Raw genomic sequence first — 27,714 nt, 5'->3', positions numbered from 1 at the left:
TAACAATAACAACACTACAACACTCTTTTTGTGGATCACTCATAATTCTAAGACAAAGAAGAGAAAAAAAAAACTTTGACTCACAAATTGATACTTGATTGATGATTGAAACTAAATACAAAGTAGAGCATTTATAGTACTCTTCATACAATCTGGACCGTTCAATTAAATTAAATCCTAGTCATTGAAATTCTAATTCTTATTCATGAAATGAGAAAAACACTCTTGACCACATATTTAATTTTATCTTTTATCAAGTCGTCATCTTTATCTATTAGAAAAATAAATAATTAAATAGCAAATTTTATCTATAACTGTTATCTTTTATTGGATAAGTTTTATCCTTTATTTGGGTTGGAGTTGATATTTAACACTCCCCCTCAACACCAACCCTTTGGACTATGCCGAGTTGATCACGAAACCTTTTGAATTTGCTGGCGCTCAAGCCTTTTGTGAACAAATCTGCAACTTGATCATCTGTACTGATTTGTCTCATCTCAATTTCTTCTTGGAGAACTTTTTCTCTGATAAAATGATAGTGCACTTCAACATGTTTAGTTCTTGCATGAAAGATCGGATTTTCCGCCAAACGAATTGCCAATTGATTGTCACAATATATTGGAACTGCATAATCAACTGGTTGATGTAGGTTATTTAATAGTTGAATCAACCATATGGTTTCTTGAGCTGCCATTGCCGCTGCTCGATACTCAGCTTCAGTGCTTGATAATGATACAGTTGGTTGTCTCTTGCTGCACCAAGAAATTGCTCCAGAACCAAGCTTAAATAAGTAACCAGTTGTTGACCTTCTGGTGTCATGATCTCCTGCATAGTCAGCATCACAGTAGCCAACTAACTTACAGTCTCCAATTCTTTTATACACAAGACCATAATCAATTGTGCTCTTCACATATCTTAGTATTCGTCGAACTGCTTCCAAATGAGGTTTCATTGGATTTTGCATGTACCGATTTATTACACTAACTGCATAAGAAATATCAGGTCGAGTTAAGGTTAAGTAGATGAGACTGCCTACCCATTTTTGATACATAGTTGTATCTTCTAAGCTTTTTTCTTCATGTGCACACATTCTGAAATTTGATTCCATAGGTGTTGAGATTGGTTTGCAATCGAGCATTCCGAACCTTTTCAACAAGTCTTTGGAGTACTTTTGTTGACAAAGGAATATTCCTTTTTTTGTGCGGTCAATCTCTAAACCAAGAAAATACTTGAGTTGTCCAAGTTCTTTCATTTGAAATCGGACTGATAAATTCTCCTTTGTCTGAAGAATTTCCGATCCATCATCACCGGTGATGACTAAGTCATCAACATATACAAGCACGATAGCTAGTTTTCCTTCATTTGATTTGACAAATAGACTAGAATCTGCAGATGTTACTAAATAACCACTCTGAGTTAGAAATTCAGCAATCTTACCATACCATGCCCTAGGTGCTTGTTTCAATCCATAGAGCGCTTTCCGCAGTTTACACACATATTCAGGATGATGTTGGTTCTGAAAGCCTATTGGTTGGATCATATGAATTTCTCGATCCAATTCTCCATGAATTAAAGCATTTTTCACATCCATTTGCCACAGATTCCAATCTTTGTTGGTTGCAAGTGCAAGTAGAACTCGTACAGTTGTAAGTTTCGCCACCGGACTAAACGTTTCATCATAGTTTAGTCCGTACTGTTGAGAGAAGCCACGAGCTACCAATCGTGCCTTATACCTTTCAATTGACCCATCTGGACGATGCTTTATTTTGTAAACCCATTTGCACAAAATGAGTTTCACATCTCTTGGTTTTGGTATGAGATCCCAAGTCTGATTTTGTTGCAGTGCATCAATCTCTTGTTTCATGGTTGTCATCCACTCAGAACTTTGTGATGCTTTTTCAAACGTCTCAGGCTCTACTGCTTCTTCAACTATGGCTGCATTTGCATATTTTGGATTTGGCCTTCGTGTTCTTGTTGACCTTCGGAGTTGAGATTGTGGAGTTAATTCTTCCACTTCATTAGGCCTTTCTTCTTCATTTGGATGTTGATATATGCCGGTTTGCCAAGGACTCCGAGTCACTCTTTGCTCTGCATCATTATCATTTGGACCTCCTGATTCATCTGAACCTGATTGAAGTTGAACTATATGCTCCCTCATCTTTTGTTGTACTTTATCTTCAAGGTCTTTAGATTCTGGCAAGACCTCCTTCTCTGTGGTCCACCAAGAAGACGCTTCATCGAACACTACATTTCGTGAAGTGTAACATCTTTCGCTTGTTGGATCGCAGCATTTCCACCCCTTTCTCTAGCTATCGTATCCCACAAAGATGCATCTAATAGCTTTCTTGTCAAACTTGCTTCGTAAGTGATCAGGAACAAATACATAACATACACATCCAAATACTCGAAAGTAACTAACTGTAGGTTTTTTGTTCCATAACTTCTCAAAGGGTGAAATAAATTCTAACCTTGGTTGAGGAAGTTTATTGATGATAAAAGCTGCAGTCCTCATTGCTTCAGCCCAAAAACATCCAGGTACATTCTTCTCATGCAGCATACTCTGATAAATTTCGGCAAGATGTCGGTTCTTTCTTTCCGCTACACCATTCTGCTGTGGTGTGTTGGCACAAGTGTATTGATGATATACTCGACTTTCTCTCAAGTATTGAGAGAACTCTCTTGAGCTATATTCTCCTCCATTGTCTGTGCGCAAGCAACATATCTTTTTTCCCAATTCTCCTGCGACTGACTGCTTGAACTCTTTGAACATTGAGAAGGTATCAGATTTTTCTTTCATAAAAAAAATCCACACATACCTTGAGAAATCATCAATGAATGTCACCATATACCGCATACCACCAATTGACGACTGCTTAACAGGCCCGAATACATCAGAGTGAACTAACTCCAATGGTTCATTTGCTTTGAAGTTTGACTCCTGATATGGTAATTGGTATGCTTTACCATACTGACATCCTGCACATATTGTGTCTGTTCGTATGTCTAGTTGAGGAAGTCCCTTGAGCATTGACTTCTGCATCATCATGTTTAATTTGGAATAGTTAACATAACCTAGCCGCATGTGCCATATAACTGCTGTCTCACTTTTTCTTATCTTGTCTATATATGCAAACTTTACTGACATCACGTAGAGCGACTCTAATCGTTGACCCTCCATTGTTGGTGTTTCTGAAATTTTGAGGTTTCGATATACCTTTACATTTTTAGGACCAAATAGAACATAATGACCTGAAGATGTTAATTGGGTCACAGACAGTAAATTCTTCTTCATTCCTGGGACATGATAGACATCTTGAAGAGGCACTTGGTTAGAATTATATTAAGGCGTAATTACCGTCTTACCAACATGTGCTATTGGTAACCTTGAGTTGTCGGCTGTAACCACCATACGAGCTCCTTTGTATTGAGATAAGTTTTGCAATTTTTCTTTATCACCCGTCATATGATTTGAGCAGCCTGAATCCACGATCCAATCATTTTTGTAGTCAATCTGTTCTGGCGTTATTGTGAGAGCCAAGTCTTTTTCCTCCGTAGCCATCAAAGCTTCAGCATCCCAATCATCTTCGCTATTCTCTTTAGAATTGGAAGTAGCTGTGTTGCTTTGAACGAACCTTTTCTTGGACCAACAATCTTTTGTCATGTGGCCCACCTTCCCACAATTGTAGCACTCACCAGAAAATTTTTTACGATCACCATAATTCTTCGAGGCTCCCCCTGGACGAGAGCCTCCATTCCCATGATAGATTTTTCCTTTGTCGCCATCCTTTTTAGATCCACCAGTGTGCCGTTTGAAGTTGTCTTTATTTTTGTTGGTGTAGAGCGCTTCTTCTTCATCTTTTAGTGAGAGTCCTCCCATTCGCTTAGCCATAGCTTCTTGACCTGCAAGTAAATTTTCAAATTCAAGAAGCGATGGTTGTGTTGGTCATCCTTGTATAGCAGCAATAAATCCTCGATATTCTGGCCTCAAACCATGAATAATTATTCTTTTTATCCTTGCTTCCCCAATAGGAGCTGATGGATCTAGCTCTGAAATTTCGCGACACATCAACTTCACCTTGTGGAAGTATTAGGCAATCGTCTTGTCACATTGCGCTATTGACAATAGCTCGTTCTCCAGAAGTTGCAATCTTGTATCATTCTTTTTGAAAAAAGTGTAGCAAAGATACCCCACACTTCCTTTGGTGTTTTAGCATCTCGGATGTGCTCCAACATTTCTTCTTCAATTGTGATCTTTAAGGCAAACATTACTTTACCTGCCTTAATCTTCTATTTTCGCAAAATGTCATTGGCGTCTTCTGCCGGCCGCGTAGCTTCACTACCACCACCAACCTCCCAAAGATCTTGACCTTGTAGGTAAGACTCCATGCATGTTGCCCACGTGTTGTAGTTTTTGTTGTTGAGCTTCTTGATACCTCCTACTACTTGAAGGTCCCCCATCACGTCGAAAAGCTTTGATTATACCAAACAAGTTTGATTAAAAAAAACTTGTAAAGCATAAAACTCCTCACAATCTAAGATAACTCCACCAAGAATAATCCCTGATTAACTTGGCTCTAATACCAATTGTTGAAAATTGGACCAACAAACAAGTAAATAAATTACTTGTCTTACACTAACAATAACAACACTACAGCACCCTTTTTGTGGATCACTCACAATTCTAAGACAAAGAAGAGAAAAAAAAACTTTGACTCACAAATTGATACTTGATTGATGATTGAAACTAAATACAAGGTAGAGTATTTATAGTACTCTTCATACAATCTGAATCGTTCAATTAAATTAAATCCTAGCCATTGAAATTCTAATTGTTATCCATGAAATGAGAAAAACACTCTTGACCACACATTTAATTTTATCTTTTACCAAGTCGTCATCTTTATCTATTAGAAAAATAAATAATTAAATAGCAAATCTTATTTATAACTACTATCTTTTATTGGATAAGTTTTATCCTTTATTTAGATTGGAGTTGATATTTAACAATTTCCACTCTCACACTCAGTTTACATAAGAGGACCGATTCAAAAATTAACGAAAGTTTTTCATTCAGAAATTTTTTCCCTGTTTATTTTATAAAGAAGGATTATTTATTCTTTCCGTCGTTTATTTATTATAAAAAAAATAGACTTATGGATTTATGAATCCATGCGCCGGTTGATTTGTTAATAAATTTTTATCTCCCTAAAATCAAGCGGAACATGTTTCTTCCTTCCTGTCGCATCCCGCCACTCGTGCTCGCGGGCAGCTGTGAGGGGACGCCCGCCACTCATGCTCGCGAGGTTGAGGACAAGAAGAACGTGTTCCCCTCACGGTTGTTTACGAGTGCGAGTGGCAGGTGTCCACCCTCACGGCTGCTCGCGAGCCCTGGAGAGCTGCCCCCACTGCTCGGACGGAATGCTACTTTCCTTCCTTCCTCGTCACACGCTGCCCTCCACCAATCTGTCCTACATGCCACCTCACTCGATCACTAGCCAGCGGCCCTGTAAGGCCGCCTTGTGCCTCAGTCGTGGAAGAAATGGAAGAAGGCCAGAAGTAGTTACAAGGCACCTTGAGATAACAGAAGCAACCATTGATTGATTTGCTCATAAGATGATCAGAAGGATCTCTTGTGAAGTCATTGAGAAGAAGCAGGATGAAGCGAGCATTTCTTCCGCTCCTTGCCCTCTACCTCTTCTCCTCCAGGTCCACCTCGTGCTTGCTGCGACCCTTCCTTTTCTTTTCACCTCGCTTCCCGCGAGCAGTGGTCGACTTTCGTCTTTGTGGCTGATGGCGGAGGGGTTTTGATTAAGATGGGGCACTTGACATAATCCAGCAATGACACTCGAGCTGTTTGTGGCACGGAAGGTATCGCCGTTTTCCCCTTTTTTTTTCCTTGTTTTTTCTTTCTTTCCCTCTTCCTTCCTTTCGTAGGCTTTCCGCAGGATTTGTTTCTCTACTTCTCTCTCTTTTCCTTTCTCTATTCTCTTCCTTCGTTCGAAAGATTTATTTTCCCCCGGGATTCCTTTCCCTCGGGATCCCTTTCATTCACTTACTAACATATGATTCATCTATAATTCTACTTATTAATATGAATGATTACTAATAAAATAATAATTGTTTAATAAAAATTCTAATTATCTTAATAAAACATTTACTCATGAAATTGAAAGTTCATGAGCATAGATTAGCAGGTCCCTTCGGATGGGTTTAATGGTTAGCACATGAGGTGTTATTATCATGAGGTCTGAGGTTCGAATCTCGGCAAAGCCGAGGTAAATATCTCCCTTATGTGTTAGTCACTATTCCAAAGGCTAGTAGTCACCCGTGATTACCTCCTTCGTGTTGGCCCTGGGACAGGGGCGCTAGGGCGAAGCGTATTCACCTTTTGCCACCATGAGCATAGATTAGCAAAATTTGAATTGTTGCCGTGGCATGAAATTCCACAACAATGATCACAGTTCCAAGGAAACTCGTAAAAGTTGACAAAATCTAGTGCATTCAAATAAAACGAAATTATGTGATTAGGATTAACTAGATCACAAGAAGGCTGAAATTACTAACAATAAACAGAGAAATTAAACACAAGCATAATCGAACATGATTGTATTCTGAAGATATCATGTGTTTAACTAGCTAAACATTGGAAGAGAAAAACTTTCTTTCAGCCTGTTCATAAATCTATGGATGCTCTAAAATCATGGTCCCTCATTCGATAGTGGGAAAAACAAGAAGGAATAAGTAATGAGAAACTTAACTTCATTGAGCTTCTGATGGAGTTTTGGCATCGATGGAGAGCGCATGTAATCCTTGCTGCAGCTCTTCTTGCAGCAGATCATATATAAGCCTGTGTCTCTTCACCAAGCTCTTCCCTTCGAACTCCTTCGAGATCGCCCTGACATTGAAATGAGTTTCTCCATCGGCGCTCCCCCTGACTCCAGCATGGCCAGCGTGGAGATAAGACACATCCTTCACCTCCAATTCCATAGGAGACAGAGCTTGTTGCAATCTCACCACAATCCTCTTTTTTCTCCCACCAATCCCGTCCCCATAGATTTCAGAACTATCTTTTTTATCGGCCACAGAACTGATGGATGGACTCGCACTGCCATTGCTCGGCGAGAGCGATTCCCTGCTGATTTCCTTGGCTTTTTCTTGATCCAAGATTGGATCTTTCTCTACTTTACCTGTACCCTTCGTCTCAGATTCTATGGCCTTATTTTTCTCTGCCTTGGCGTCTTCTATGTATAGCTGGAGGGCTTTCTGCTGCATGAGCTTTAACATGTTGAGGAATCCATTGTTCCGGGAGGGAGTCAGGCTCTGGCGAAGGCCAAGGAGTTGAACAAAGTCGGGTGGGACTCGGGCAATCACGGAGGCAGGGGAACCGGAAAGGCCCGAGACGAGGAGGGCCGCGAGGCCCTTGGTGAGGGCGGAGTCGGAATCTGCCTCAAAGCGGACGGCGGCGGGGTCGTCGGGGTCTGCGAAGGCGCGGACCCAGACCTGGGAGACGCAACCGCGAACTCGGTAGGCGTCGATCTTGAAGGCCGGATCGAGAGGCGGCAGCCGGGCGCCGTAGTGGAGGAGCTGCTGGTACTTGGCCTTGGGCTCGGGGACGGACTGGAAAAGGGCGATGATGTCGCGGAGCTTGGGAGGGAGGAGAGAAACGTCGACGGAGGCGGTGGCTTCTCGATCTTCCTCCCGCTGCTGCTGCTGTTGTGCGCGGAGGGGACCGGCTAAGGGGGGCGATTTGGGGAGGGGTTGGAAGGAGATGGGGGAGGAGAAGACGAGCGATCTCGAGGGGAGAAGGAAGGCGCTAATGGAGGAGAAAGCGGAGGGATTTGGGAGGATCCTAGGAGATGAAAGAAGGCGGAGAACGGAAGAGGAGATGGAAGACGCCATGATCGATCGATCGATCGATCGAGCAAGAAAGGGAGAATGGTGTCCCGATCAGCACTGCGTTCCCGTTGCCCTCTTTTGCGGCCTTCCTTCGCGGATCCTAAAATTCATACCCGATAGCCAACGCACGGGTTTGGGTTCTCTTGAGAGGATACCGTACCCGAACCTGATTTGATCATGGACCGGGCCCAACTTAAAAGTTTAGGGTATTAATTTTTATGCATTCGTTTCATTGCGGCGGCACCGCTCACCGGGCAATGCGGCCGGCCTGCACCTCATTTCGCCACCGACACTGTCTATCTTTCGTTTCCTTCTCGCGAGGTTTGCTGCCTTTCTCTCTTCCCTTCCATACTTGATATTGTGTTTTCCGATATTTTGTTTAAACTATTCCTGTCCAGTCTGTCTGTCCTTCCGTTCTGAATTTAGTAATAGTTATTAGTTCATCATGGATCTGAATCGGAATGATAAGTGTTCCGTGGTCGGTTTGGAGTGCTGCGGTATGCTTTCTCTGCTATTCTGCAAGTTTGGATCCCCCCTTTTTTATCCACTTTTTGTTCTTTTAAGTTGTTTGTTAAAAAATGAGGAAAAAAAACAAATTTTGACTTGGTCATACTTCATAATGTCATTTTCTCTCTTTGTTATTCGCTTAGGGGATAACAGTTTGGTAAAGTTTACCTCTTGTTTGGAACCATAAAATCGTATGGAATTATAATTCTAATTCTGTTATTTTAGTTCTTCCCCATGTGTTTGTAAGAGGAAAAGATGAAGGAATTAGTCTTATATATTGTCCCAAAATTTTTGCAAATCCGATGAAAGAGGGTCAATTTGTGCCTGATAATTTTATGAAAAATCATGAAAGTAAAAGATGTGATACAGTCCAATAAATTATTATTCAAATCCTATGATTCTGAACATGGTATTTGAAAATTGAAATTTATAATTTTTTTCACATAAATTTTAGCTCATTTAAATCTAAAAATTATGGGCTTTTTTGTTTTTGATAAAGAAATAACCTATGATTTCATTTAAGGAAGAAATGAGTACTGCTGAGTACAAAATTGAAGAGAGGATAAAAAGGATATATCAAGTATTGAGTGGACTTAAAATTTTTGCTAACAATATCACAAAGGAAGAGTGTAATATTGATTGTTATACATTGTTCCTATAGTCCAAAATAGTGCCGGAGTAAATCATATATACTTTGGGATATATCAGCACTACTTGGGTTCAAGGAGAGCTGAGATCCTACTGAGTATACGGAAAGGATTATAATTCTTAGTTAGCAAAATGATGATGTCCTTCCATGCCTCTTCTACTACATTGCATTCTTAGATTAGGCGTGTTGTATTGTCTCTTATGCGACAGAAAGGATTTTTTGCTGTTTGATATATTCCCTCCCTAATAGATAAAATTATTTAGGAGGGCAATCAAGTGGAGGAAGCCCATAACAATATTTTAGCCACAAGCAGTACAAAAATCATAGGATTCCAGTATTTATTTCCTTGGCAATTAGAAGAAGTTCTGGATGTTGAGCCAGAGAGCCCAAACCATCAAGAAGGATCAAACAGTGTGGTTGGACTGATCAATAGTATAAGGTCACTGTTTTGAAGGGAATGTGGTAGTTCAACACTGCAAATTGGCCAAGTATTTGGGATGATATTGTGAGTTTGAAACCTTTATGTGATATTAATCTTGAATATATTATCCATTCACTCATCAAGTATCAACTTTTGAATGATTGCACGAGTAATCAATGGCAGTGTTCACTGGTCAAGTTATTTTGAGTTTTATCTTCCAACTTGGTGGTTCCTTGGTAGCAGGTTCTTTCAGTTTCTTAGCATCTGTCAAATTGAAATTATCATACATCAGAAATATTACACTCCAGCAGGATTTGGTTCCAAATAACCTGGTAGACCATCAGTTTTTACCAACTACTGATACAGGGTTATTCTTTCCTAGTCTTAATGTTTGTGCCACGACAGTAGCGAATATTAGAGTTTTTACCTGAGACTATCTTAACAATGCATTTGAAAACAAATTTTATGAATCCTTATTCAATGCAGTAAACAGAATGACAACAATCCTGAAGAACACACTTTCTAATGATTAATGCCAATAATGAATGCCTAACCATATCTTTTCGTTTCTAGGCTATCCTTCTGAGTGAAATCTCAAGAAGGGCTGGTGGTTCTTCTCCAAATGCAATGTGATTTGTTGTAACTTAAAGGATTTTGATGACTTCTCGGCCGAAGCTCTCTGGCTTGCAAAAGCAGGTACTAGGGCTATATAGAGGATTTCTCCGAGCAGCTCGTCTAAAGTCACCCGAAGAGCGCTCACAGATTGAATCCATCGTCTCAGCTGAATTTCGGAAGAATGTGGAAGCTGTGGACCGAAAAAATTTCCTTTACATTGAGTATTTGCTCCGTCGAGGCAATAAACAGCTCGAACAACTCAAGAGTGTGGATACTGTCAAATTGTCTACTTTAGAAGTTGGGCAAAACCCTCAGTAAATGTTTTTCCCTCTTCAATATTCACAAGGCAATAAACAGCTCGAACAACTCAAGAGTGTGGATACTGTCAAATTGTCTACTTTAGAAGTTGGGCAAAAACCTCAGTAAATGTTTCTCCCTCTTCAATATTCACAGTTCTTATCCAATTCTTACAAGTTACTTCCATTGATCTTTTATTTTTGGAAACTTGGTGATCCATCTCCACCTGCATATTGAGCAAGTCGTCAACTCAAGTCTCAAAATACCAGATAGTTAAATCTGATGTTGAAATTTCCTGATGAATTCAATGCCTATCGAGGAACACAATTCCTAAGCAAGTTAAAAGGTTCAAACAACTTGAGTTGCTACTTCATCATTGTGCTTATGAAGTCCTGACCAATTGGTTTTTCCTTTACCATTTAATATTCCTGTATGCCGACTGGTTGATGTGCTAAAACTGTTGCCAACACAGGAAATGAGAAATTGAAGTTTGTCTAACAAATTCTGTTTCTTGCACTGTATTTCGCTTCATCTTTGTTGAAAGTACATGATAAAACAAGGAGCTAAAATTGTGCTCCAGTCTGGTCATGCTATACTGTGAATGCAATAAAGATGATCAAGTATTAATAAAGACTGATAACACGAAACTGATAAATGTTTGTTTCCATAAAGTTTCAAACCTGCTTCTGTTCATAAATTCATTGTACAAATTCATATTTGATATAGCATTAACAAAGTCAACATGGATAAATCATGCATGTTCTATAAAAATGATAAACTCAGGAGCAATAACTATTTTGCAAGTGTTATTACCAAATAGTGAATGCTTTGGATTTTGTTTGTTTCAAAACTCTCCTCATTATATATTATTTGTTTACCATTTAACATACGATTTAAGTTCTGCAATTTTACATCTAAAAAAGTACGATTAAGTTTTTCTGACATTCAATGCAAACAACAGGATGCAGCGATGCAATCTAGCCCAGCTATCCAGTTACAGTTGGGGAGCCTGCAATAAATTAGATGCGTATCTATATAGATTCGTGATAGGAACAGCTTGTGTCATTCAATAAAGGAGATATGCGTCATGTTAATACTGAAAAAAGAGGATGGAGATGGGCATACATATATAAGTTAATTGGGTATTTTAATTATGGCTACTGACTTCAAATGATGATGATATTGGAGTTGATAGGTACCCTAGTTCATGCTTTTCAATTATGATAAAAGTATTAGGTGTTGGATGAAAGCAATTTGAGAATATTTTATTTATGGTAGTTCATATATATTTTTTAACTGTTAGGGTGGGTTTGAAATGCTTAAATTTTTTCTTTAATATCTTAAATATGATGGAAAAGATAAGCAAATAAAATATGAGAATGGTGAAATGAAGTCCTCATCTTGACTTCAAAACAGAGGGCTACCTTTTCCTTCACACAAGGCTGTTGTCTAACTAATTTGTGAAGGCAAGCAGTCGATCCGTTGCCTTTAGGATTCCCAGAGAGAGAGAGAGAGATCCTTGCACCGACCACTGTCACTAGACTTTGCAGAGCGTCATTGTCAGTAATCTTAATTCTGAACAACAAATGATGCAGGCCTTATCATACACTTCAATCTGAATTTGAAAATGGACACTGAAGAGATCTTTGATTCCAGTGCTTGGGCTCAGAATGACATGTGAAGAAAAAGGAAAAGATGAAGATCGGATCCTCTATCCTGAAATTACGTCCAGCCTCGTATTCCACAAAGAAAATGACAAAGATGTGAACAGTATTTGGCGTTCAAAACACATGTGTTTTGTGCTAAAATCCACTCGCCGAACCCTTTTGCTCCCGAAAGTCATCTCTGTGCCCTAACCCGAACTCCAGCTGAACCTTGCTGCTTCCGCTGTCAACGGTCGCCGGCAACGCCATCTCCATCCCCTTCCGAAGTCGACGATCACCGACAACTTCATCTCCGTCAAACTCGGTACCTTTCTTCCTCCCCCTCTCTCCCCTTCTCCAAGCACGACCGTCGCGGCCGGCCAAGGACCACGTCCTTGGTCAGTCGTCCTTGGCCAGCTGTCTGGCTGTGTCTTTGGATGCCAGCGGCATCCGTTTCCTTCATCTATATTCATTAATATATCATTGTTCTTCTCTATGACTGTATTGGAGCTTTGTTGTTCTTGATTACACTACTACTACTACAATACCAGATCATGCATAGTTTCTTACTTGCTTTGGTAGCAATTCTAATAGTTTGAAACTTCAATACCCTCTTCAGTAATTAGTCATTTAGCCAATGACACTTAAAACTTTTATTCCTAAGTTTTATTCGCATGAAGCTAAACTTGTGATAATTGTAATATCATTATCTTTCAGTTTGTGCTAATTTATATAACTTGGGCTTTCTTACTATTTCTCAACATGCTGAAAATACATATCTTCTTTTCTAACTATACTGAAACTTGTGATAATTGTCATAATTACATCATATATGTAAGGTGTAATAGTTTTGTTGTTTTTTTAAAAAAGAAAAGATATAACATCAATACCCTAGCTCATTCCAAAATTTTTGAAATTTACATTTCTTGGTTTTTTTTTTTCAATATCAAGGTAATTATCATGGAGTTGTCGTTGGTTGAATATACGAGTTGTCATATGTTGAATTTTGATGCAAATGAAGACTGTAGAACAGATGAGTTTGATGTTATTGATGAGGGTATGAACTCTATCATGTTATTGATGAGTTTTGACGCATCTATCACAGAAGAATTTATACCAAAATGAGTATGGAATTTAAGATAGAAGAGGATGCCTATGAATTTTATTTGAAATATGCTAAACAAGTTGAATTTGGCATAAGGAGTAAAAGTACCAATGATAAATTAGGTAAATTAGTTAACAAAATTTTTTATTGTAGTGCGCAAAGTAAAAGGGGAAAGGACAAACAAGATGTTTATGTGAAATCAAGTCGTCATGAAACAAAGTTTGATTGTGAGGCTAAAATGAAGGTTAGTTGTCGAAAAAATGATAACTTTAGTATGGAGCAATTTGTTAAAGAGCATAATCATTATCTTTCGGGTCCAAACAAAACTCACCTCTATAGATGTTATAGGAATATATCTTCTTCTGCGGTGATACAGATTGAGATGACAAGTGATATGGGAATCCCCCCAAAAGCATCTCATGATCTTATGGTGAGACAAGTAGGTGGGAGGGAGAATTTAGGTTTTATTCCTGAAGATTACAAAAACTACTTGTGATTCAAAAGAACAAGATATATGAGAGTTGGTGATACAGGAGGTGTATTAGAATATTTACAGAAAATATAATTTGATGATCCTAATTTTTTTATGCTATTCAAGTTGATGAAGATGATTTGATAACTAATATTTTTTGGTGTAATGCTAATATGAGAGCTGATTATATAAATTTTGGAGATATTGTTTGCTTTGACACAACCTACAAGAAGAATAATGAAGGTCGTCCAATTGCATTGTTTGCAGGTGTTAATCATCATAAGCAATCCATAATTTTTGGTGTTGCTTTATTTTATGATGAAACCTTTTTGACGTTTGAGTGGTTGTTTGATACATTTACCAAAGCTATTTGTGAGAAAAAACCAACAACTATTCTTATAGATCAAGATACAGCAATGACAGAGGCTTTAGCTTCCAAATGGCTTGAAACACATCATCGTTTATGTATTTGACACATTTATCAAAATGTCGCAATACATTTGAGTGGAGTTTTTTTTTCTGATTTCAAAGAGTTTAATCAAGATTTTTCCTCATGCATATATGATTTTGATGAACAGGAAGATTTTATTTCAGTTTGGAAAATGATGTTAACCAAGTATGCACTTGAAGACAATGATTGGTTGAGACGTCTCTTTCGTATAAAGAAAAAATGAGCTTTAGTATATGGATGATAAATATTTTGTGCGGATATGACTACAATCTAAAGAAGTAAGAGTATGAATAGTATTTTGAAAAGGTATGCCACTTAGCAACACAAGTTTTTAGACTTTTTCAATCACTTCCGAAGACTGCTTGATGATCGTCGATATGAGGAGTTAAAAGCAGATTTTAGATCAAATATAAGTGTTCTATGTTTAGTGTATCCAATTGAAATTTTAAAGCATGCAAGTTGTATTTATACTCCTGAGACATACAAGTGTTTCGAACAAGAGTAATACAAATCTCATGATTCTAGTGTAGAAATTTGTGAGGATGTTGAATCACATATAAATACAAGATTACTTCTCACAAAAAGAGTTACCATCATATAATTATACTTGATTCATCGGGTCAAAAAATTGAGTATAGCTATAGAAAATTTGATTTTGTTGGGATTTTGTGTTCTCATATTTTGAAAATATTTACGATAAAAAATATAATGAAGATCCCAAGTGAGTATAAATTGAAAAGGTGGACACGAAAAGCAAAAGATGGATACTTTGGAGTTATTGATTCAATTGCAAACAAAAGTAGTTTGGATCCAAAAACTTGCAACAATATGCAATATAAAGAATTGAGTGGGTTGTATGTTCAATTGGTTACCAAGGCAGCAGAGAGGGAAGACACTTACAAGATTGTTAAAGATGGTTTGCTGAGTATGTTTAAGATTGTGGATGAGAAGTTATAAGTTAATGAATCAACTGTCCAACACTCGATTGAAAGAGAGTTCGAAATTGATGTAGGAAACTCTCTTAGAGTCACAGGAATTAAAACAAAGAAGAAAATGGTTTCAGGTAAGAGGTTGAAAGGTGCATTAGATAAAATTTCAAAAAAAAGGAAAGCAGAGAGAAAAACCAACCAAACTTTAACAATTGTTAAGATTTCGCCCCCATTCTTACTAAAGTGTTGTTTATTTTTGTCGTTACATTTGAGAAAGCATATAGAATTAAATCATTCTAGTTTTTTGTATAACAGGCTATAGAAGAGCATTATGAAACTATATCCAACATGCCCAGTATAGAATGTCAACAGATGATCAATCAGGTCAAACTAAAATAATTATGTTATCACTATCTAAATTTATATTGTATTGATTTAGCCTACAAATCATAGCTATGTTGAAGGTTTGAGTATGACTGAAACTCAATTTTCACCACTTTTGTCAACACAACTGTCTCAAGTTCACTCTAATATTGGTTATTTTCGGACAAATAATCGAAAAGGATGGTAAGAAACTAACCCTTCTGATGAACAATTCATTAAACAATTGCTTTGTTAACTATTTTCCATATCATGTTTGCACTCTTCTCAATCATATAGATTATTTTCGAGAAACATTATAATGTTTCATGTTTCAAACCAAAAATATCACAATGCTGAAATGACATTTTTAATTAATTTTTTACATTATGCCTTTTGATTTGTTTTTATGCTTATTGGAGTACTATTTTAGAATAAATATGTTTGCTCTCTGCATTTGTTGTTGTTTAATTTGTTTGCTTTATTTTGCTGTACAGAGTATGCCTACACCCTTAAGATGGACGAGAAGAGTGTTGTTTACAGCTTCAGAGTTGTTCTTCTGGAACTGGTTACTGGAAGAATGCTTGTTGGTGAATTAGGAGTTGGAGTGGACATTGTGCAATGGGGTAAGAAGTTGTGTCGAGAATTTTGTTTTTTGTAACTCAGTTGTAGGAAATTGTGCAATGCTTTCTATGTAGCTAGAATTTCGTTTTTTGTAATTATGGATGACGTGGCTAATTTGTTGGATCTTACGATAGCTGATACATTGACACAAATTGTTGGATCCACTAAATTTGTTGGATCTGATGATAGCTGATAATGGTAAAGGAAATATGGCTGACAATTTCAATGCAAATGATGAGAACTGTGTAAACTCCACTGTGATTGAAGCTGGTAACATCTTTGAACTACGACAATTTACCAGCTAAGTATCAATTGATTGCACACAAATAGGCTGTGAGTTAATAAAAGCAGTATCAATTGCTTCATATATATTTGGTAATGGAAGCGATTGCTAAGTATTGCAACTTTTTCTAAACAACTAAAAGTTAATAAATGAAAAGGAAATCACCTACAAGTAATGAAAATCTTTCCCAGCTTGTGGATCAATCTCAAACAGTGCATGCAGGTATAAATGCACTAGGTATCTCTTATCACACTTTCTACTTGTTCCAAAATGCTGTTCAACAATTTCAGTTAGTAGAATTAAATCTCTATGTTGGATCAAGAGAATATAGGCACTCTTTTCCACTATGAACTTTTTTATAAGTACATGTGGATGTTGTCCATGAGTCCACGTTGAGCCTGATACGAATCATATCAGGCCCATGTTAAACCTGATACGAACCATATCAGGCCCAATTTAGACCTGATATTAAACATATCAAATCTAACTTGGGTTATTTTAGCTTATTTTTCCTATAACATTTTAACACCTTCGGATAAATCAAATGAGCTAAACCCATTTAGCAAACCAAGTAATAAAGAGGGTTGATGCAAATAGCACCACCCATCTTGTAATTAGGATTCAAATGTGGAGGGCTTGATGTAGAATAATAAAAATGTATGGTAAGAATTACAAACAGTTCATTTGTAAGAAGTTAAGAGAACTAAGATGTCATTGATATATACAAATAAAACTATGACTTCAAAAAAACTGAAGAGTCTGTAAAATAATGTTGATGATAGATTAGAAAAAGAAATACTTAAAAATTGCACTAGTGGTTGTGGTTATTCTTCATAGGCACGAAGAAAGATAGCCAAAATGATTAGGGTGAGAATATATGTTCATACAGTATAGCTATTAGTTAGAAAAATAACTAATAGAAAATAGAAGTTTAGATGAGTATAAGCAAGAATGGTCAAAGTATCCGGAAATCTTATACTTTGACTATTGTAGGATAATTAATAGCCTATTGATATCCTATATCAGCTAAAACAGCCCAACGTGGGCCTGATACGAATCATATCAAGTCCACGTTGGACCTAATATGGAATCATATCAAGATCAACTTTAGTTATTTTAGCTGAATTTCCTATAACATTTTAACACCTCTGGGCAAGTCAAAATATATAATGGACAGTACCGTTGGACTCCTTGGAACCTCATAAATCCATAGGAATTAAAATGGGTACAATCTGAGGTCTTTAGGTCCATCAATAGATTTTGGTCAAAATCCACTGATGGACTTAGAGACATCATATTAGATCTATTTCAAGTCCTGTTGATTTTTGATGTTACAAGGAGTCCAATGGTGTCGTCCATTATATATTTTGACTTGTCCGGAGGTGTTAAAATGTCTTAGGAAATTCAACTAAAACAACCTAAGTTGGATCTAATATGGTTCGATATTAGGCTCAATGTGGATCTGATATGGTTCATATCAAGTCCACGTGGGCCTTACGTTTTCTCTCAACATAACAATTACCATAGTGACTGTAGCCCATATTAATTATATTGTTGTAATCATCAAATTGCACACATCTCCTATTCATTCATGATATGTTAACTTCAGTTGAGTCTCAAATCTAAGATATTTGAGGCTTGGGTTATAGTTAACCATCTGAGAATAGAGAGTGGATCACTCGCAGATATATATATAAAAAAAAACAAATTCATAAAGAATAGGGCATTCGAATTTAGATGTCCACGTGCAGCTTGTTTTAGTCGGGATGAAACTGGTGTTATAGATTATATCTTACATTGATATGGTGATAATCATATAATCCCCAAGAAGGGAAATTATCAGATTATCCTCAGCCTTGCAATTGTGTTGAAGATGGAAGATGGAAGTGACCTTCTGCTTCCTATTATTGTTTGTATGTTTTTCCCTCTTTGCTTTGTGTGGCTGCTAGTCTAGTGATCTAACTTTGTTCTTTTTCAGTGGAAATGCCGAGTGTGTTTATACATTGACACAAAATTACTTTTTGTGATTGATTGAGCAAGGGCAAGGAAGGTTGTTATATGCTGTCTTAAAGAGGATGATTCATCAGCACAAGCTTAGCAACTACAAAGCTAAACTATCTCTACTATCAAAATGCTAAGTTGTAGGATCTTATGATAGGTTTTAAAAGTCACACAATCGATGGAGCTAGGCTAAGAAATACAACAGTATGATAAGTCATTACATTTTGTTACATGAAAACATTATCATAAAGTTTATAATCCAGAAACGTGATTAACTTATCTTAATTTTTTTAATGTCGATATCATCCATAATTATATATTTTTTTTATCACATTACAATACTAGCACTACTTAACGAAACCAACTAACAAATAAAATAAGTATATAACTAAAACAATGAAGTTCACTGTTCCTGTCGGGAAGCTGAGAAGACCGAACTGCCGGAACGACATGTCTAGAATGTTGCCCGCATCTGCATGACCCGAATGGTGAGCTATCTCCTGTGTTGACCAAGTCGTCCGATGCCCTTTGGTCAACACTACTTGCAGCCAGCGGTCGGATTGTCCTGGTCTCTAGTACCCCGATGCTCGAGGTGGGTCCCGTGAATATATAAGCAGCCAAATAATAACATCACAATGAAATAAATACAAGATGAATACGGTGACGTACCCTGGCCCCGGGGGGCACTCTCGGATGGATCGGTGAGTTGATCGCGCTGCTGATTGAGTCGTCACGGCCCTGAAGGATAGATGAATGTGTCAGCTGAGGAGCTGGATCTACCCGCCGGGAGCCGAGTGTAACCTGAATCCGACAAACAACAAGTCGACCTAGAGATACTAGCGGCACATCGATCGAGATATAATATCGGCACGCAGGCCAAACACACCACAACGACTCATAAGCCGAAATACAACGGTGGCTCATAGGCCAGCGCGGTACCAAATCGGAGGATGACAACAGTTGTGAAATCAGTGGTGGTCGTGGATCGACTGGTGACCGTCGCTGTAGGTGGCATCGGAGGGCGGTAGCGGCCATCAGAAGTGGCTGCGGTGACTGATGGACTTGGTGGCGGCAGCGGCTACTGGACACGACAGAGGTGGCGACTGGACACGACAGAGGTGGCGACTGGCCGCGACAGAGGTAGCCACTGGACTCGGTGGCAAAGGCCGCTGGAGCGGCGGCGGTGTACGTGAGGGAGAGAGGCGTCGAGTCCGTCCGGTGGCGGCACCGCGAGGAGGCGATCTCAGTGCATAGGAGGCGAGTGGAGAAGAGATAGCGGCCGGCGGCCGACGTTGGCACAGGCGAGGAACGTGGGAAGGAGGAAGAAAGGCCTCCTCATTCCTGTCAATGGCACTGCGAGGAGGAGGAGAGGAGTCGGTGACGCTGCGAGGAGGAGAAGAGGAGTCAACAGCGCTGCGAGGAGGAGGAGAGGAGTCGGCGACGCTGCGAGGAGGAGAAGAGGAGTCAACGGCACTGCGAGGAGGAGGAGAGGAGTCGACGACACTGCAAGGAGGAGAAGAGGAGTCAACGACGCTGCGAGGAGGAGAAGAGGAGTCAACGGCACTGCGAGGAGGAGGAGAGGAGTCAACGGCGCTGCGAGGAGGAGGAGAGGAGTCGGCGACGTTGCGAGGAGGAGAAGAGGAGTCAACGGCACTGCGAGGAGGAGAAGGATGGGAGTCGACGACCACTTCCAGGAGGAGAAGGACGGGAGTCGGCTGCCTTAGCACCCACAAAGCCACCCTCCTGTTTCGTGGTGACGGCAGTCCCAACCACACGAAGAGCCCGCCTAGCCCTCAATAGTGTTCCTCCCTTAAAGCCCTAACCAACCCTCATGACAAAAATGCCCCCCTCCTTCTATGTAATCTCTCTTATGTCATATAAGACATCCGCAACATTCACTATCACTAATATCAAGATCATAGGCAACATCCATATTATGTCTAGGATAAGCAATGTGTTCACTTCCTACCCTTAACTCCATTCTTGCCAACATCCTAAAATGTATATCACTAGTGTCTTTATTTAGTCCAGTATCAGACCTCACTCACTTTAACCATCCATGCTGCTTACATCCATAATATAGTCTTTCTGGATTATTAATCGATCTAGAGACTAGTACAAATACTCTCAGTCCGCAGTCTCTGCATTGTACAGTTTCAAATTTTGTATGATCGATACTGCTATTACTTGATGATGTCATTTAACAACAACCTAAAAAGTAAAATTCGATAAAATTAAGCTAAACAATAACAGTTTGCATAAGTAATGACAAATTACATAATTTTTATGAATAATTTGACAAACTTCACTCAAAATAGGCAGAACAAAATTAAGATAAAATTAATCCAATTTGCAAGAAATTATATTACAGTGTTTGGAATATCTTTAATGAATCACATAGATGGTATCGAAGTGATAAAATATGGAGCATTCCAAAGGAATGATTGCAACTTAATGTGCAACTAGAATTTAACTATAGAATGAATTGTATATATGCTGTGTAAACATGAACAAATCATCATCTTCTACGGAGAAGTAAACTTCATGTACTTCTTAATCATAATGATATTGAAATTTCAAAAATTAGGGAAAGCTAGGATATTGAAGCTTCAAACTATTAGAATTGCTACCAAAGCAAGTAAGAAACTATGCATGATCTGACATTGTAATACTAATAATGTAATCAAGAACAACAAAGCTCCAACATAATCATAGAGAACAACAATGATATATCAATGAATATAGATGAAGGAAACCGGATGCCGCTGCCAACCAAGGACACGGTTAGACAGCTGGCTAAGGGTGCGGTCCTTGGCCGGCCGCGCCTGGAGAAGGGGAGAGAGGGGGAGAAAGAAAGGCACCGAACTTGATGGAGATGAAGTTGTCAGTAATCATCGACTTCGGGAGAGGATGAGATGGCGTTGCCGGTGACAATGGCGGAAGCAGCAGGGTTCGGTTGGAGTTCGAGTTAGGTTACAGAGATGGCTTTTGAGAGCCAAAGGGTTCGGCGAGTGAGTTTTGGCATAGAAACACGTGTTTTGCATGCCAAATACTATTCATGTCTTTGTTGTTTTCTTCGTCGGACATGGGAACAGACGTAATTTCAGAACAGACACTACATTTTCCCCCCCCTTCCTTGGTTCACTGTGCCCGGTGGCCGCCGTCACAGTAGTTTAAGTGGGGTTTCTGCAAATTCTGCAGGTCAATCCCACTCTTCATCTACATGTCCTCTTCCATGGCCCCAAGATTCTCTTGTATTCTTATTCTTCTTTCTTTTAGTGTTTCAGGTATAAACTTTAGATCAAGACTAAAAGAAACAGCAATTCTAGTCTGTTCGACGTGGAGGAACTGAAGAACTTTAGATCATGATCATTCTTCGTTCCTCACTGCGTTTAACATTCTTCAGGCTTGAGGTGCACTTATTTTCTGTCCGATTCCTTTTCCAATTTCTTGTTTAAGAGTTGGTCGTCGAAATCTTCCTTGAGCTTCAACGACTCCCTTTGCAAAAGGCAGCAGGTATTCCAATTCCACCATCATCTTCCTCTTTTTCTTCCGCCATGTGAGAGAGCATGAGCTGCTTCAGGGCACCGGCATGACCTCCCAATGCAGAATTCTTGCTCTGTTCTTCTCTTCTCTTTTTCTCTTATTCGAGGAATTGGTCGCTCTCAGCGAGGACGGCGTGCTGCTGTTGCAGTTCAAGTATTCCGTCGTCGACCCCCTTGAGGCACTCGACGACTGGAACTACGACGATCCCATGCCCTGCGCGTGGAGTGGAGTCATTTGCATGGGTTTCCCGGACGCCGGCACCAGCGGCAGTGCAACGGCTGACGCCGCCGCAGCCGCCGCTTCGAGAGTCGTCGGGTTGGTGCTTCCCAATTCTGAGCTCGCCGGTAGCTTGCCGCCGGAGCTTGGCCTCATCAGGCACCTCCGCCACCTCGAGCTCTCCGGCAATGCCCTTAATGGAAGTCTCCCGCCGTCCATCTTCAACTCGTCGGAGTGCGCGTGCTGTCGTTGGGCAACAATGATTTTTCCGGGGAGCTCCCGCCGGGCGGGTTCGGCGGTCGGGCGGAGTACGTGAACTTAAGCGCTAACTTCATTAACGGCTCTTTGCCGCCGAACCTGGGAGGGCAGAGCCTCCTGTATTTGATCTTATCGCGCAACCATATCTCCGGCACAATCCCGCCGGAGCTGGCATCGGGAATCCCAACCAACTCCACCGTGGATCTCGCGTTCAATGATCTCTCCGGAGAGATCCCGCAGATGGGAGTGTTCGCTAAGCAGAAGCCGGAGGCGTTCGCCGGGAATTTCCAACTCTGTGGGAAGCCGCTCGAGAACCTCTGCACGATCCCATCCACCCTCTTCAGTCCCCCCAATTCGACGACGGGGACGCCACTGGATCGTCCTCCAGCCTTCGCGGCGATGCCGGAGAACGCTGCGGACAGGACGCCTACAGCTGGCGGCGCGCAACAGGGGCTTCGCCCTGCGGTAATCATAGCGATCACCGTTGGAGATATGGCCGGAATTGGATTTCTCTGCGTCATGTTTTATTACATATACTACATGAAAATGAAGAACGGAGAGGAACATCATCAACAGCTACAACAGGGAAATGCAGTGGCTCTTGGCATGAATAAGCAACATCCGCCGCCGCCGCCGCCGCCGTCATCGGAATCGAGAGGATTTAGTTGGCTCTTCTGCTGTTTAAAGGGAAAGGACGATGAGGAAGAAGAAGACAGGGAAGAGTCGTCGACCTCCTCTGACACAGAAGCCGGGGAAGAGACAAGAAACGGAGCGGAGAAGGTCAGCAGCGGAAGAACACCACTGCAACCGGATGGCACTCTCGTCACCGTCGATGGAGAGACGGAGCTGGAGCTGGAGACCCTTCTCAAAGCCTCGGCCTTCATACTCGCCGCCTCGGGGTCGAGTATCGTCTACAAGGCGGTGCTCGCAGACGGCACAGCCCTGGCCGTCCGGCGAATCGACGAGAGCAGCGCCATCGACAAGCTCAAGGACTTCGAGGCTCGGGTACGCTGCATCGCCAAGCTCCGCCACCCGAACCTCCTCCGCCTCTGGGGATTCTACTGGAGCGCCGATGAGAAGCTCCTGATCCATGAGTATGCCCCCAACGGCAGCTTAGCCAACATCTCATTCGGCACCAGTAGGTTTGATATCACATTCATTTTGCACAGTACAAACTCAATTCACCGACGTGATCGTGTTCGACGGTTGTTCTCAGAGAGGCAGAGTTCGTCGCCGTTTCACCTGAGCTGGGAATCGCAGCTCCGGATCGCGCGGGGCCTGGCGCGAGGCCTCGCCTACCTCCACGAGAAGAAGAGCGTGCACGGCAATCTGAATCCGAGCAACATCCTTCTGGACGCGGACATGGAGCCAAAGATTGCCGACTTAGGCCTCGAACGCCTTCTCTCCTGCGAAGGCGGCGGCGGCGGATACCGCCTGGGCACGTCGTCGCGGCTGTTCGACAGTAAGAGGTCGTTGCAGTGGAAGGGAATTTTACCGGAGCTTTCACCGCCGGCATCGGCCGTAGCCAGTCCGTGCGAGTCCTCCTCCGCCGCGTCGGCGGTGTACCAGGCCCCGGAGTTTCTGAAGAATCTGAAGCCGAGCGCGAAGTGGGACGTGTACTCGTTCGGGGCGGTGCTGCTGGAGGTGCTGGCCGGGAGGGTGGTGTCGGAGGTGGAGGTGGACGAGTGGAACGCCGGGGGGTTGGTGACGGAGGAAAGACACAGGGTGGTGAGGATGGCGGATCTGGCTGTGAGGGGGGAGGTGGAGGGGAAGGAGGATGCGATGACGAGCTGCTTCAGGCTCGGGTTCGCTTGCTGCACAGTGGCGCCGCAAAGAAGGCCGGCGATGAAGGAGGCAGTTCAAGTGCTGGAAAAATTACCACCTCTTCCTCCGTCCTCCTCTCTTTGTTAATGTCCCTGCCAACTTGAGATTAGCCATCCCTGATGAGCAGGGCACTGGGACGAGCTCAGTCACTGCCAAATTTACTTAATTTAATTAAAGCATATACTCATTTATTCCAAATTTGTGAGAAAAAAAAAGATAAATATTTCCTTTTCCTTTTCGTTTCTTTTGTTTCATTGAAAATTATATGATTAACAAATATTAAATATTGGAAAAAAAAATATTCTTATTTAATATTGATCATGTCCGAGAGTCAAGGCGACGAATGTTGGGATGTGACGCTTCTGCTGACCGCATGTAGACTTTGCTCCGATCGACAACCATAGTTACGTCAGTGCAGAACCAAGGAAGGGGTCCCGACGGTGACCCTCCGACGCTCAAGTCAGTCTCCAGTGAAGCAAGAAGCAAAGGAAATTGTAGCACAACTATAGAGATCGCGAGAAAATCATACCTCCACCGATGTCTGGACTCCTCTTTATATAGAGCTCCTGTAGCGTGTGTGCACGCTTATTAAAGCGGGCATACTATCCCAAGCTTTCCCTGAAGAGACATGTTAGGAAAGTGTCCCTGACACAGTACCTTAACGAGCCGAGCATATCTCTGAAAGTGACACAGTACTATCCTCTGTCTGACCATGCCGCCCGTCAATGGTACTAACTCCCAAAAGGATGTCGAGGGACATCCTACTGTATCTGTCGCTTAGCCGAACGAAATGACCGCTCGACTGAGAACCCCCTATAGTATCGTTCGTTGTGGGTCGAGTGAGATGGCCACTCAGCTTGAGTCTCCTGTCTGGCTGAGTGGGGTGGCCACTCAGCCGATACCTCCATTGTTTGGCTTCTACACGTGTACTCTAACCGAACGGAATAACCGCTCGATTGTAATAGCGTTGTTCGTGTATGGTCTGCTTGGCCTCGACTATACTCTGTTGTTCTGAGTACGGATGTAAGGCCGAGCGAGGTAGCCACTCGGTCTGCTTCTGCATACACTTGGTGTTCATTCCTTTATTGAGTGTCAGATGCTCAGCTGGTGGTCGAGCCAGTGATGCTGTCGGGTCAAACCTTTTCGTATCTCGATCATTGGAACCACTTGCCCGATCGGCCAGTGATAGTGGGACGTTGATCGTCTTAACTTTGACCTCCGTTGACCGCCACCGTGGCAGCGGGGTTGGGTCCTCCCTTATCACCGCATCACAAGCCTCCCCTTCAAGTCTAGTCGAAGGAGCCCGTAGTTCGACTGACTGGACTAGGGTGCTCAGATTCCCTCCTGATCGACCTTCATCATTGTATGGACTCCGGCAAGGAAGTACCCGATCCTCGCTGATCGGCCTTCTGAATCTTGTCGCTCGGTCCTGGACATGCTCCCTTGATCTGATCGGGCGGTCAAAGGCTTGCACTTGTAGAATTTTTTCCTCGGGCAGTTTTGGGCGAGCATGGGCTCGACTGACGTCATCCAAATATCTTGGAATTCATGCAAATCCCAGTGCATTAAGGCCAAACAAGTTCACATGCCTGCATTAATTGTCGACCTGTGGTAGTTCACCACGTGTCGCTCCCACCACCACCGCACGCCTGATGTGATAGGCATTGATGGTGACGTTTGGCGATTTAAATTTGACGGTCGGATCCTCGCATAGGTTTTCACGACCTAGATCGGGCGGCTCTAGTTGGCCAAGTGCAACGTTTATAAACCCGCAGCGTCGACTTCTCGCCCGCACTTGCGTCTTCCTCCGCATTTCCGGTGACCGCTGCTCCTCTGCCTCCTTCACTCTGACGACCACCTGCATTTCCTTCCCCGTGATCTCTTTCTTTTCCAGTAAGCTTTCTCCTTTGCTTATGTTTTTTCCTTTGTTCCGATGGTCTTCCCGCGACCCTTTGGATTTCTTTCAACCGCCTTTCCTTCCCTCATCTTGTCTCGTTGTTTTTTCCTTTTATTTTTGCCATGGAAAGTTCTTCGCAACCGTCGGCCGCCGTTCCCGGACTCTGGTATACCACCATGGAGTCTCGGTTTGATGTGGGCGACACCGAGGCTCTAAAAAAATACTTTTGAACTCCCTCCTGGGCACAAGATCGTTTTACCTTCTTCGTTCGATCAACTCCGTAATCCCCCGACCGACATCATCTGTTTGTTCAGAGACCACTTTGTCATCGGTTTGCGATTCCCCATCCATTATTTTATTATCACCGTTTGTAAATACTTCCGCATCTCGCTCCCCCAACTCATGTCGAACTCTTTCCATCTGCTATGCAGCGTCACTGTCTTGTTTTGACTGCATGACATTCCTCTTATTCCTTGAGTCTTCCATTACTTTTATTACCCCAAACAATCTGAGTTGGGGACTTTCCTTTTCCAGTCTCGGGTCGGTATAGTTTTCTTTGACAAAATGCTGACATCTAATAAACACTAGAAGGAATACTTCTTTTTCATGCGTCTCCCTGAGCAGCCAGAATTCGCGATCCATTGGCAACTTGAAGTGGCGCCTCAGCCCGACCTGAAGCGATATAAGAGCCGATCGGATTATCTCCACGCGGCTTCTATGCTGGCTGATCAGAAGTACCACATCCACAAGCTGTTGCTTGAGGGTGTTCTCTATATCTTCGGACTCAGCCCGATCCGCACCCGGCTGCCAACCAGCTTAGGTATGCAACCACTTTATCCTGTCCCTTTGATGCTAACTGATTTTTCTTTTTCTTCTGCAGCCGGAGTCATGATGTGAACATGGATGGCCAGCAAAGCGAAGCTGTCAAACGCCGTGATTAAGGCGGTGGCCACTGAAGAACTGACGAGCCGCGGTCTGCCACCTGTCGGCGCCCACGAATATCCGCTTGGGGTGAGGCAGGAGACGCTCGCAGAAGTGGGTGAAGGCGCGGCCAACCATGCGCTGAGCGGAGGGGCCACCCCGAGCTCGCAACCTCAGACAGAGTGGCGCCCCCTCCTTCCTGTTGACGAACCCTTGGGCTCGGCCTCCTCTGATGTGCCGCTGGCCCAACGCAAGAGGCACCGAGCGGAGCCGTCTTCACGATCCGTCACCTCGGGCGAGCAGCTGGTCGAGGGGGTCGAAACTTCGACTCCGGCTCCGTTCTCGGCAATCGTGGAGGCTTCATCGTCCGATCGGACGCCCTCCTTGGCCGAGCTGCCGCAAGGGGTCGTGGTTGCAGCGCCTGTGGCCTTCCTGCCACCACCCCAAAGCTTATAGCAGTCCAAAGGTCCAGGATCTTAACGGCTTATGGTCTAGCGACCTCCTCCCACTTGGCTCTGGGCGGCCGACGATCTGTCACGGCGATCCTCCATCTGCCGACGGAGGACTACAGCGAGCCGAGCGCCCAATCCCGGACTCCTAAGCACCAGATCCTCATCCGGGGGCAGCTCGTCGAAGTATGGGAGGACAACAGGGCCCGAGCGGCGATGCTCCCTCCAGGCACCTTGGCAAACAGTCATACCCAAATAGCCACCGGGGTAAGTTCTTTATTGCAAATTCATGGCTTACCTCTGTTTGGCCCTGACCTTCTTATGTTTACCTGCAGTACCGAGTGAAGAGC

General features: G+C 42.1%; 2 protein-coding genes and 1 pseudogene across 2 annotated transcripts; 1 reads left to right on the top strand and 2 right to left on the bottom strand.

The window, feature by feature from the left end:
* Positions 1 to 5,748: 5,748 nt before the first annotated feature.
* On the bottom strand, positions 5,749 to 8,217 carry LOC121970351 (sufE-like protein 1, chloroplastic/mitochondrial). The gene has a single exon (XM_042521007.1). The coding sequence runs from the start codon at positions 7,897 to 7,899 to the stop codon at positions 6,760 to 6,762; it is 1,140 nt and encodes a 379-aa protein (XP_042376941.1). The 5' UTR covers positions 7,900 to 8,217; the 3' UTR covers positions 5,749 to 6,759.
* A 10,301-nt stretch (positions 8,218 to 18,518) lies between these two features.
* Positions 18,519 to 19,580, bottom strand: LOC121973495. Its single transcript, XM_042524910.1, has 2 exons — positions 18,923 to 19,580; positions 18,519 to 18,825 (listed from the first exon to the last, which is right to left on the bottom strand). Exons 1-2 carry the CDS (start codon positions 19,286 to 19,288, stop codon positions 18,601 to 18,603), a joined length of 591 nt encoding a protein of 196 aa, XP_042380844.1. The 5' UTR covers positions 19,289 to 19,580; the 3' UTR covers positions 18,519 to 18,600.
* A 2,265-nt stretch (positions 19,581 to 21,845) lies between these two features.
* On the top strand, positions 21,846 to 26,891 carry LOC121972549 (annotated as a pseudogene).
* The last annotated feature ends 823 nt before the right edge of the window (positions 26,892 to 27,714 follow it).

The sequence above is a fragment of the Zingiber officinale genome, chromosome 4A (assembly GCF_018446385.1).
Source record: "Zingiber officinale cultivar Zhangliang chromosome 4A, Zo_v1.1, whole genome shotgun sequence".
Lineage (NCBI taxonomy): Eukaryota > Viridiplantae > Streptophyta > Magnoliopsida > Zingiberales > Zingiberaceae > Zingiber > Zingiber officinale.
Note: the sequence above shows the minus strand (reverse complement) of the source record. Positions and strands in the feature narration are given on the sequence as shown.